At 47.5% G+C, this 12,184-nt stretch overlaps 2 protein-coding genes across 7 annotated transcripts in view; one reads left to right on the top strand and one right to left on the bottom strand.

Annotated features, from left to right (window-relative positions):
* ccdc186 (coiled-coil domain-containing protein 186) overlaps nt 1-12,184 on the top strand; it is a 1,196,038-nt gene that overhangs the window by 1,054,792 nt on the left and 129,062 nt on the right. The gene's annotated exons all lie outside the window — the stretch shown is intronic.
* LOC112244672 (SLIT-ROBO Rho GTPase-activating protein 2) overlaps nt 3,642-12,184 on the bottom strand; it is a 33,049-nt gene continuing 24,506 nt past the window's right edge. For 2 of the 5 annotated variants that reach the window (XM_042305877.1, XM_042305875.1), the window contains exons 15-21: nt 11,670-11,894; nt 10,283-10,347; nt 7,647-7,845; nt 6,885-7,013; nt 4,636-4,861; nt 4,446-4,556; nt 3,642-4,319 (exon numbers count right to left, since the gene is read on the bottom strand). In XM_042305877.1, coding sequence (XP_042161811.1) covers nt 3,834-4,319; nt 4,446-4,556; nt 4,636-4,861; nt 6,885-7,013; nt 7,647-7,845; nt 10,283-10,347; nt 11,670-11,894 — 1,441 coding nt within the window. In that variant the 3' untranslated portion in view covers nt 3,642-3,833. Of the gene's footprint in view, nt 4,320-4,445; nt 4,557-4,635; nt 4,862-6,884; nt 7,014-7,646; nt 7,846-9,366; nt 10,070-10,155; nt 10,176-10,282; nt 10,348-11,669; nt 11,895-12,184 lie in introns of those variants that run through there. The other 3 variants (XM_042305876.1, XM_042305878.1, XM_042305879.1) reach the window with 3 other exon arrangements.

Here is a 12,184-nt window from a genome sequence, read left to right as displayed (position 1 = left end):
AGCTCTGGCGATATCTAGTGGCTTATAATGTGTACTACATCCATAGCGCTCAATGTAATTTCATTTATTGGTTACTTCCAGTTTTATCATCTTGGTTGGAGAAGCACAGATAATAATATTCACATTGTTGATGAATTCCAGGCCTGGACTATTAAAAATAACTGTAAGGGGTGTTCCTCAAGGTTTCCTTTTCAATTATAGGCAAATAGAACAAACCTTGTCTCTAGTAGGATGTCTCAAACCACATCCTGATTGTTGTTGTAGAAGAATCGAGGAGGAGACAAGAAAGAACCCTGTGAGTAAAGCCCTGTGGAAGCAGATCTCTGAAGTCACAAGTGTGGTCAATGGGACAACAGTCTCATCCATGTGTGTGTGTGTGTGTGAGTGAGTGAGTGAGTGAGTGAGTGAGTGAGTGAGTGAGTGAGTGAGTGAGTGAGTGAGTGAGTGAGTGAGTGAGTGAGTGAATGAGTGAGTGAGAGTCAGAGAACCAGATGCGTGCAATCCATCATCATCACCATTATCACTGTCATCATAATCTCCACAACAACGCAGACAACTTTATAGCAAGCAATGTTTATTTAAAAAAAAGTATACTACAAGAACTACACATATAATTATATAAGGACTATTTGATTAAACTACTATTGCTATTACTGTACAATATTGTACCAGAAAAAGAGTGTACCTCTGTAATGTACAACATTGTATATACAAAGTACATCTTAACACAGGATTCTCCATAATACAGAGGCAACTATACATATATTTGACATTACAGTCGTTTTTTAGATCTTGTTTTCAAATGGACAAGAAATGCATATTTAACAATAGTTAATCATAATAAAATCATCCTCACTCAATTAGTCCTGGAGCACACCATGTCATTTTAAGTGCGATGATGATTGATTTGAGCTCAACTGATAATATGGTGTGGAGACAGAGGCTCCTAGCTCCTATACAACAAAGCCAGGATAACACAGACACCAACCACAAAGCATCACCCATGAGTGTATGTTCATATGACGTGTGTGTTAATGCCTATTCACCCCACCCCACACGCACAATCCCTCCAGTTGCTAAGATGAGGTAAGGGGAGCAACACAATGTAAAATACACACACAGAGATAAAACATTACAATTAGAATGAAATCCCGTGTTACAGATCATTTGGGAATGCAATAATACAAGTATATACCTGCATGGCCGGGAGGAAGGAATAAGGAAGGAACCACACAGAGGGATATTAGTGTGTCTGTCGGAAGAGAGGCAGAATGCTAGGAGGAGAAACGTACAGAGAGAGCAGGGTGATAGGGAGAGGTGTCTGCTGCTTTTCTAGCCTCAGGGATCTCGAAGCCCTGACATTAAATATCCTGGTCTCAGACAGTGTTAAAGCTGTCAATAACTAAAGCATCCTGCCGCCTCCCACTAACCTTGACCAATCAAAACATTCTGTCTCCTCCCCTTGACGAATCACAGTTCAGACTTCAGAAAATGCTACCACAGTGACAGACAGGACAGGACCGGTTGGAGATTGACCACATGATGCAACAGACAGTTAGGGAGTCACGGCAGAAGTTCTCTTAAAGACGAGCACAACAGAACAGACCACAGGGCTGTTCCTGTATATCATTTCATTGGATTATATCAATCCAATCAGTTATTGGATGCCGGTCTGCCATGACACACATCAATGCTATTGGAAGAGGAGCGACAGAGGAGACAGTGTGACACTTTTCCTGTTGTCCTCTGACTTTAGCGGCTGGGACTGAGAACTAGTCAGTCACACAAACATTAAGCCTAGTGATCAGTGATACTGGTAGTAGAGTGGCTCTGGCGACACAGGTTCTGCTGTCTTTGTGTCCCATCCTGTTGGTCCCCATGTCTCCAAAGAGCAGGCATTAGTTGGTTCCCTTAATGATGAGTGGTTAACGCTGACTTCTGAGTTGTGAAGGGTCACTGACGCACACACACACACCCCACACACACACACGTAGACGGCTACACAGTTTAGTATTACATATTCTGAGGATAAACTAACAAGTGGAAGAAAATAAGCCTAAAGTAATGTTTATGAATGCGCTTGACGAGGTTTGTTTGTGCTTGTATCTAAACAAACTCTTCCACCTCACTGAGATTCCTCATCTGCACATGTCCAGTTATCACCATGGTTAATAAACTATACATGTAAAAATACCCTTTTTGCTGATTTTGGAGTAATCATTTGTGTGAAGCTGGTGTAAGAGGCGCGTTTGGTAGTATTGAAAATAGATGCAGTCAGTCAGCACTGTGACTGCTGTGGCCCCAGCATGCGAGGAGAACCTGAAAGGCATTTAGCTGCCACGTCACACACACACACATGTGTATGTGTGTGTCTATTCCACTTCTGTAACAGAGCGTATATTAATGCTGGGAATCTAAGGGAGAGAGAAGCAGCAGGCCTGGCATGCTGCTAAGCTGATGAGTCTGTCAGACTCTTATTGCTAAAGAAAGGTTGGTTATTGAGAACAGCCATGTCGTGCACATAAACACCAGCAGGAGGTGCTGTTGGAAAGCTAGACAAGCATTGCATTATGTGGGTAAATACAGAATGTAGAGAAGGACTTTTAACTATTGTCCTGCAGGGCCCCATCAATACACACCTGGGACATTGGTGATTGGGCTCTCTGGCCAATCAATTACATTACAACTTCCACTTAGAAAAGTAAAGCAGCATTCCTTTGGCCCCTGAGGGGTGCTAATTGAATAGCCCTGATGAATAGTATAGTAGAGTCTAGTAGAATAGAGTAGAAAAGAGCGTGGTGTATAGCAGCTATACTGGTGAGCGTTGTTGTTAGAACGAGTCACCACAACACTCAGCTTGCCTACACACAGGAGGATCAGAGACATAGCCTGGTCCTCTTCTCTTCACGTAGAAAGAGGCATTCCACTGCTCTCTCCATCCATCCATCTGTCTGTCCATCTCTGTCTCTTTCTGTCCAGGATGGCTCACACGCACCTCACACAGGCACACTCACACACACACCTCACACACACACACTCACCTCACACAGGCACGCTCACACACACCTCACACACGCACCTCACACAGGCACACTCACACACACACACACCTCACACACACACACTCACCTCACACAGGCACACACACACACCTCACACAGGCACGCTCACACACACACCTCACACAGGCACGCTCACACACACACGCCTCACACAGGCACGCTCACACACACACGCCTCACACAGGCACGCTCACACACACACGCCTCACACAGGCACGCTCACACACCTCACACAGGCACGCTCACAAACACACACCTCACACGCTCACACACACACCTCACACACACAGGCACACTCACCTCACATAGGCACGCTCACACAGTCACGCTCACACACACACCTCACACACATACACACATGCACACACACACCTCACACACATACACACATGCACACTCGCACAGGCACGCTCTCACACACCTCACACACACAAACACACACACACACACACACAGGCACGATCACACACACACACATACACACACACACACACACACACACAGGCACACTCACACACACCTCACACAGGCACACAGGCACACACACACGCTCTCACACACACACCTCACACCAGTATATACAGCACCATGTCTCTTTATTGTCATGCTGTATGTTCATTTTGATCCCTTGTTTGAGTCAGTCTAACTCCCATAATGCTTCGTTTGGGAGGGTAAGCTGATCCTAGGTGAGAGCTATCCCACTTGTCATTGGGTGAGGGGAGATGGGGCAGTGGTTTGTGTATGGAAGGGGAGCGTGTGTGATGTCACTCCTCAGGCGAGGCAGGACTTGTCGTTGGGCTGGGGTGGGGGTGGGGGAGGAGGGGGGACAGTGGAGGTTGGGGACCCCATAGCCGGACTGCTGCTTCCTCCTCCCTTGGGGAAGACCACCGGCTTGGGTCGCGTGGCTGGAGGACGAGGCTCTCGGAAGGAGGGAGTGGAGAAAGAGAGGGCTGAGGAGGCGAGAGAGGAGGGCAGGGGGCTCCTGGGATAGGAAGGGCGGAAGGAGGAGGGGACGTCGCTAGCGGACGAAGCGCTGCGTTGGAGAGGGTGTGAGTGTGGAGATCCTGCACCGTCGCTGTCCCTCAGCAGACGGGAGTGGAGGGGACTGGAGGGCTCTGATGCGCCCCCTCCTCCCCCAGCACACACACCCTTCAGCTGCTCCAGAGTGTCCAGCACCACATCAGGGGTGTGTGTGTGCTGGACACTGCTCTGCCTCTCCAGCTCTCTCAGAGCAGAGCTCATAGCCGCCTCGATATCCTAAAACAGATAAGGAGATATCAGACAGAGATACAAATCAGAACACACACACACACATTTGGTAGGGCTGAGACGTGAGGGGTCAAATGTGAGAGGTGAGGTGTCAGGGGTCAGAGGTGGGCGAACCTGTGAGGTGGGCTCCAGCTGAGTGATGACCTCAGGGTCCAGAGGTCTGTGGTTGCTGAAGCTCTTAGAGCGCCCCGCTGTGGTCGCTTTGCGGAACTGAGGGCTTTCCACCTGCACAACAAATAACACTCCTTACAATCAGCAAAACAATAATGATAGATAATATTACCCAGCAGTCATAAAAAGTTACCTTGGTCTTGAGAGAGGAGTGGCGTGTAATGGAGGAGTTGAGGACACTGTGGGCGCTGACTGGTCGTTTATCCCAGCCCTCTTTCACCAGAGCCCCTCCCACAGGCAGACTGGCCGTCCTCACACCCCCACCAGTCGCCCCCGTTGGGGGTACGTCACCCCCCTGTCCTCCCTCAGACACCCGGAAGGTTCTACGGATACTCCCCAACTCCGGCTTCTTCCTCATCCTGACAGAGAGCGGAAGAGAGAGAAGGGGGGATTGGATTGGTTAGAGAGAGCGAGAGAGAAGGGGGGGATTGGATTGGTTAGAGAGAGCGAGAGAGAAGGGGGATTGGATTGGTTAGAGAGAGCGAGAGAGAAGGGGGATTGGATTGGTTAGAGAGAGCGAGAGAGAAGGGGGATTGGATTGGTTAGAGAGAGCGAGAGAGAAGGGGGCGATTGGATTGGTTAGAGAGAGAGAGAGAAGGGGGATTGGATTGGTTAGAGAGAGCGAGAGAGAAGGGGGCGATTGGATTGGTTAGAGAGAGAGAGAGAAGGGGATTGGATTGGTTAGAGAGAGCGAGAGAAAAGGGGGATTGGATTGGTTAGAGAGAGAGAGAGAGAAGGGGGGATTGGATTGGTTAGAGAGAGAGAGAGAGAGAAGGGGGATTGGATTGGTTAGAGAGAGAGAGAAGGGGGATTGGATTGGTTAGAGAGAGCGAGAGAGAAGGGGGCGATTGGATTGGTTAGAGAGAGAGAGAGAGAAGGGGGATTGGATTGGTTAGAGAGAGAGAGAGAAGGGGGATTGGATTGGTTAGAGAGAGAGAGAGAGAGAAGGGGGATTGGATTGGTTAGAGAGAGAGAGAAGGGGGATTGGATTGGTTAGAGAGAGAGAGAGAGAGAGAGAGAGAAGGGGGATTGGTTAGAGAGAGAGAGAGAGAGAGAGAAGGGGGATTGGTTAGAGAGAGAGAGAGAGAAGGGGGATTGGTTAGAGAGAGAGAGAGAGAGAGAAGGGGGATTGGTTAGAGAGAGAGAGAGAGAGAAAGGGGGATTGGTTAGTGAGATTTTATTTTTCATAAACAACAAGTATAGAATAACAGTGAAATAATAATAGAAAACCTTGCAGACAGCCTATCCAACTGACAATCTCTTAGAAAAAATATAAACGATTGAAACCAAGATTTAAAAATAACTGATGGCATAAGATGGAGGGAAAGTTGGAGCATAACTAACAAAATTACAGTTAACAAAAATGTATGCTTAAATAATCCAGTATAAACGAAAGTACACTATATAATTATAATCAAGAGACAGAATTAACAAATGACACAGCATGACAGCAGTCATGTCAAGTGTTCAACTAATAATGATTCAATAATCGATGCCTTTTGGGAACGCTAGAAAGTTCCGAAGTTGTGGGCGGAGCTAGAAAGTTGTCAGAAGTATTACAATATAAACGTAATTTATTTCCATCGGTCTGCATATTTCAAGACAACATATGGTGGTGTAGTGAGATACCCAATGGGCTGGACGGTTCTCTTCTCATCACTCATTTAGATCAAATTCAACCCTCCATCATTGATACAATGGACAAATCAAATGATTTATTCTTGAAATATTGAAATAACATGGGCGACTGAGAACAACAAATTGGTACAATTTAAGACCAAGTGGCAAACAATAATGCAGGCACTAGGGATGGAGGTGTGACCAGGCACTAGGGATGGAGGTGTGACCAGGCACTAGGGATGGAGGTGTGACCAGGCACTAGGGATGGAGGTGTGACCAGGCACTAGGGATGGAGGTGTGACCAGGCACTAGGGATGGAGGTGTGACCAGGCACTAGGGATAGGGTGTGAGCAGGCACTAGGGATGGAGGTGTGACCAGGCACTAGGGATGGAGGTGTGACCAGGCACTAGGGATAGGGTGTGAGCAGGCACTAGGGATGGAGGTGTGACCAGGCACTAGGGATGGAGGTGTGACCAGGCACTAGGGATGGAGGTGTGACCAGGCACTAGGGATGGAGGTGTGACCAGGCACTAGGGATGGAGGTGTGACCAGGCACTAGGGATGGAGGTGTGACCAGGCACTAGGGATGGAGGTGTGACCAGGCTGTTGATGTGAGCCATGACCAGCCTTTCAAAGCATTTCATGGCTACAGACATGAGTGCTACGGGGCGATAGTCATTCAGACTGAGATTTAATTGGGTCAGTGAAGGTGTAAATGAGGAGATGATGCGTTGTGATTGGTTCTTGTGTGTGTCTCTTACTTGTTGAGGTTGGCCAGGTAGACGTCAGCTACATGAGCTCCAGTGGGAGAGGCAGCGATGCCCCTAGTGGACACTCTCTCCTCCTGCAACTCCGCCTCAGTCTTAGGACTGCCTCTGCCCCCGTCCTGCCTGTAACATACACACACATAATCACACTACAGCCCCGTCCGTCCTGGAACACACACACACACACACACACACACACACACACTACAGCCCCGTCCGTCCTGGAACACACACACACACACACACACACACACACACACACACACACACACACACACACACACACACACACACACTACAGCCCCGTCCGTCCTGGAACACACACACACACACACACACACACACACACACACACACACACACACACACACACACACACACACTACAGCCCCGTCCGTCCTGGAACACACACACATAATTACACTACAGCCCCGTCCGTCCTGGAACACACACACACACACACACACACACACACACACACACAACACACACACACACACACACACACTACAGCCCCGTCCGTCCTGGAACACACACACATAATTACACTACAGCCCCGTCCGTCCTGGAACACACACAAACACACACACACACACACACACACTACAGCCCCGTCCGTCCTGGAACACACACACATAATTACACTACAGCCAAGCCAACTAGAACACCATTCTCTCATGTTGTCTATGGTGGTCTGCACGGCACTGGTCTGACGAGCTTTGTACTTGTCTAAACACTGGTCTTCTGGTTTCTTACATGTCCTGAACCACTATGTACTGGTGAGGCACTAGTCCGTCCACTCCGTTGTGTTGGCCCTCCCACCAGTCATCACTGACTCGCTGGAAAAGGAGGAGAGACGCGCCCTTATTAAACGACAGCTCCCGGTTGGTCCGTCCAGAGTAGTCGAAGCGAGCAATGGCCACTATTGGGTCAGATTCTGAAACGACCAACAAGCCTGAGAGTCAGAGAGGGAGCGAGGGAGAGAGAGAGAGAGAAGGACAGAGAGGGAGAGAGAGAGAAAGGGGGGAAACAGAGATAGAGAGAAGGAGAGAAACAGAGCGAGAGGGAAGAGAGGAGGGGAGCAACAGGGGAGAGAGAAGGGAGAAGGGAAGGAGGGGTAGGGGTAGAGAATGGGAGGTGGGTTAGTGCCATGCAGGTTAGTGACACAGAAGTTGGTTACAGACAAAGGGGTTGTGGCGCAGGCAGTCATATTGTAGTGATCATACAGCTGTTATAAAGTGTGGGTTATAAGAGTTCAGAGGGTGGGTGTATAGTGTGGTCTGCTAGCAGGGACGAGTGCTGTGAGAAGCAGAATGTTGATGTGGGAAGCAGAATGTTGATGTGAGAAGCAGAATGTTGATATCATAAGCAGAATATTGATGTGAGAAGCAGAATGTTGCTGTGAGAAGCAGAATGTTGCTGTGAGAAGCAGAATGTTGATGTGAGAAGCAGAATGTTGATGTGAAAAGCATAATGTTGATGTGAGAAGCAGAATGTTGATATCAGAAGCAGAATGTTGCTGTGAGAAGCAGAATGTTGATATCAGAAGCAGAATGTTGCTGTGAGAAGCCGAATGTTAACGTGAGAAGCCGAATGTTGATATCAGAAGCAGAATGTTGATATCAGAAGCAGAATTTTGATGTGAGAAGCAGAATGTTGATGTGAGAAGCAGAATGTTGATATCAGAAGCAGAATGTTGATGTGAGAAGCAGAATGTTGATGTGAGAAGCAGAATGTTGATGTGAGAAGCAGAATGTTGAAATCAGAAGCAGAATGTTGCTGTGAGAAGCAGAATGTTGCTGTGAGAAGCAGAATGTTGATATCAGAAGCAGAATGTTGATGTGAGAAGCAGAATGTTTATGTGAGAAGCTGAATGTTGCTGTGAGAAGCAGAATGTTGCTGTGAGAAGCAGAATGTTGCTGTGAGAAGCCGAATGTTAACGTGAGAAGCCAAATGTTGATATCAGAAGCAGAATGTTGATATCAGAAGCAGAATGTTGATGTGAGAAGCAGAATGTTGATGTGAGAAGCAGAATGTTGATGTGAGAAGCAGAATGTTGATGTGAGAAGCAGAATGTTGATATCATAAGCAGAATATTGATGTGAGAAGCAGAATGTTGCTGTGAGAAGCAGAATGTTGCTGTGAGAAGCAGAATGTTGATGTGAGAAGCAGAATGTTGATGTGAAAAGCATAATGTTGATGTGAGAAGCAGAATGTTGATATCAGAAGCAGAATGTTGCTGTGAGAAGATGAATGTTGCTGTGAGAAGCAGAATGTTGCTGTGAGAAGCAGAATGTTGCTGTGAGAAGCCGAATGTTGCTGTGAGAAGCCGAATGTTAACGTGAGAAGCCGAATGTTGATATCAGAAGCAGAATGTTGATATCAGAAGCAGAATGTTGATGTGAGAAGCAGAATGTTGATGTGAGAAGCAGAATGTTGATGTGAGAAGCAGAATGTTGAAATCAGAAGCAGAATGTTGCTGTGAGAAGCAGAATGTTGCTGTGAGAAGCAGAATGTTGATATCAGAAGCAGAATGTTGATATCAGAAGCAGAAGGTTGATGTGAGAAGCAGAAGGTTGATGTGAGAAGCAGAATGTTGATGTGAGAAGCAGAATGTTGATGTGAGAAGCAGAATGTTGAAATCAGAAGCAGAATGTTGCTGTGAGAAGCAGAATGTTGCTGTGAGAAGCAGAATGTTGATATCAGAAGCAGAATGTTGATATCAGAAGCAGAAGGTTGATGTGAGAAGCAGAAGGTTGATGTGAGAAGCAGAAGGTTGATGTGAGAAGCAGAAGGTTGATGTGAGAAGCAGAATGTTGAAATCAGAAGCAGAATGTTGCTGTGAGAAGCAGAATGTTGCTGTGAGAAGCAGAATGTTGATATCAGAAGCAGAATGTTTATGTGAGAAGCAGAATGTTGCTGTGAGAAGCAGAATGTTGCTGTGAGAAGCAGAATGTTGATGTGAGAAGCAGAATGTTGATATCAGAAGCAGAATGTTGATGTGAGAAGCAGAATGTTGATGTGAGAAGCAGAATGTTGAAATCAGAAGCAGAATGTTGCTGTGAGAAGCAGAATGTTGCTGTGAAAAGCAGAATGTTGTTATGAGAAGCAGAATGTTGTTATGAGAAGCAGAATGTTGCTGTGAGAAGCAGAATGTTGCTGTGAGAAGCAGAATGTTGCTGTGAGAAGCCGAATGTTAACGTGAGAAGCCGAATGTTGATGTGAGAAGCAGAATGTTGATGTGAGAAGCAGAATGTTGATGTGAGAAGCAGAATGTTGATCAGGCTGCGTGTCAGTGGGCAGAGATCAGTGGGATTCAGCTAATTACAGTTCAAAGAAGAATAATTGGAACATAACTTTGTGTGCCTGTGTGCTTATTGCTGTGTACTCACCATCATCGCTGTTGTGGATGACAGAGATGGTGTCAGGAGCAGGTTCTTCCACTAGGGGTGGCTCACTGAGAGAGAGCGAGAGAGAGAGAGAGAGAGAGAGAGAGGAGAGAGAGAGACAGAGAGAGAGAGACAGAGAGAGAGAGAGAGACAGAGAGAGAGAGAGAGAGAGACAGAGAGAGAGAGAGAGACAGAGAGAGAGAGAGAGAGAGAGAGAGAGAGAGAGAGAGACAGAGAGAGACAGAGAGAGAGAGAGACAGAGAGAGAGAGAGAGAGAGAGAGAGAGAGAGACAGAGAGAGAGAGACAGAGAGAGACAGAGACAGAGAGAGAGACAGAGAGAGACAGAGACAGAGAGAGAGACAGAGAGAGAGACAGAGAGAGAGAGACAGAGAGAGAGAGAGAGAGAGAGAGAGAGAGAGAGAGAGAGAGAGAGAGAGAAAGAGAGACAGAGAGAGAGAGAGAGAGAGAGAGAGACAGAGAGAGAGAGAGACAGAGAGAGAGAGAGAGAGAGTGTCTCTGAGTTGCTTCGGGAAGCTGCCTGGCCTGTCTGCCGGTCTGACATTACTACTGTTACACTACTAATGGACTGTCCACACACAGTGTCTGGTCTGGTTCAACCTGTCACACCCTGATCTGTTTCACCTGTATTGTTATAAACATCTGACATTCTAACTGTCTGCCTCCTGTCTTGTTATAAACATCTGACATTCTAACTGTCTGCCTCCTGTCTTGTTATAAACATCTGACATTCTAACTGTCTGCCTCCTGTCTTGTTATAAACATCTGACATTCTAACTGTCTGCCTCCTGTCTTGTTATAAACATCTGACATTCTAACTGTCTGCCTCCTGTCTTGTTATAAACATCTGACATTCTAACTGTCTGCCTCCTGTGTCTGCATCTGGGTCTTATCCTGTCGTGTTTGCCTGCGTGTGTGTGTTTGTTGGTGTGTGTGTGTTTGTGTGTGTGTGCTTGTTGGTGTGTGTGTTTGTTGGTGTGTGTGTGCTTGCTGGTGTGTGTGTGCGCGTGTGTGCTTGTTGGTGTTTGTGTGTGCTTGTTGGTGTGTGTGTGTGTGTTTGTGTGTGTGATTGCTGTGTGTGTGTGTGTGTGTGTTTGTGTGCTTGCTGGTGTGTGTGTGTGTGTGTGTGTGTTGTGTGTGTGTGTGCTTGCTGGTGTGTGCGTGTGTGTTTGTTGGTGTGTGTGCGTGTCTTGGGCCTTAGATCAGTGCTCTGTGGGTAAGCTGATCCTCCTGGCCCCTTTGACCTGGAACAGAACAGATCCATAAATCACCCCCCCAGGGACTCTGGTGTTTACCCAACTGATAATATATATCTATAGGGACACCTCTCTGCCTCACACACACAGTGGCCCCTCCTGCCTCACCACTCACCAGTACTCGTCGGTGGCCCCTGGGCAGGTGTAGACGGGCCCCTGCAGGTCCCCTGGTCCGGGGAAAACCCCGTCATGGAGGATGATGATGGTCTTGATGAGCTCGTTAACGTGGGCCTGGCAGGACACCTGGTCACAGCTCTCTGGGACTGACATCAGAGTGGGACCAAAACAGATGGCCAGGTTATAGGGATCCATCATGTTGTCCTCACTGTATTGGGACAGGCTGGGGAGAGAGGACAGCAGGTTATAGGGATCCATCATGTTGTCCTCACTGTATTGGGACAGGCTGGGGAGAGAGGACAGCAGATCATAGGGATCCATCATGTTGTCCTCACTGTACTGGGACAGGCTGGGGAGAGAGGACAGCAGGTTATAGGGATCCATCATGTTGTCCTCAATGTACTGGGACAGGCTGGGGAGAGAGGACAGCAGGTTATAGAGATCCATCATGTTGTCCTCACTGTACTGGGACAGGCTGGGGAGAGAGGACAGCAGGTTATAGAGATCCATCAT

This window comes from Oncorhynchus tshawytscha, linkage group LG25, assembly GCF_018296145.1.
Source record: "Oncorhynchus tshawytscha isolate Ot180627B linkage group LG25, Otsh_v2.0, whole genome shotgun sequence".
In the NCBI taxonomy this organism is placed as follows: Eukaryota; Metazoa; Chordata; class Actinopteri; order Salmoniformes; family Salmonidae; genus Oncorhynchus; species Oncorhynchus tshawytscha.
The sequence above is the reverse complement of the archived record's forward strand: the minus strand, read 5'-3'. Positions and strand labels throughout refer to the sequence as shown.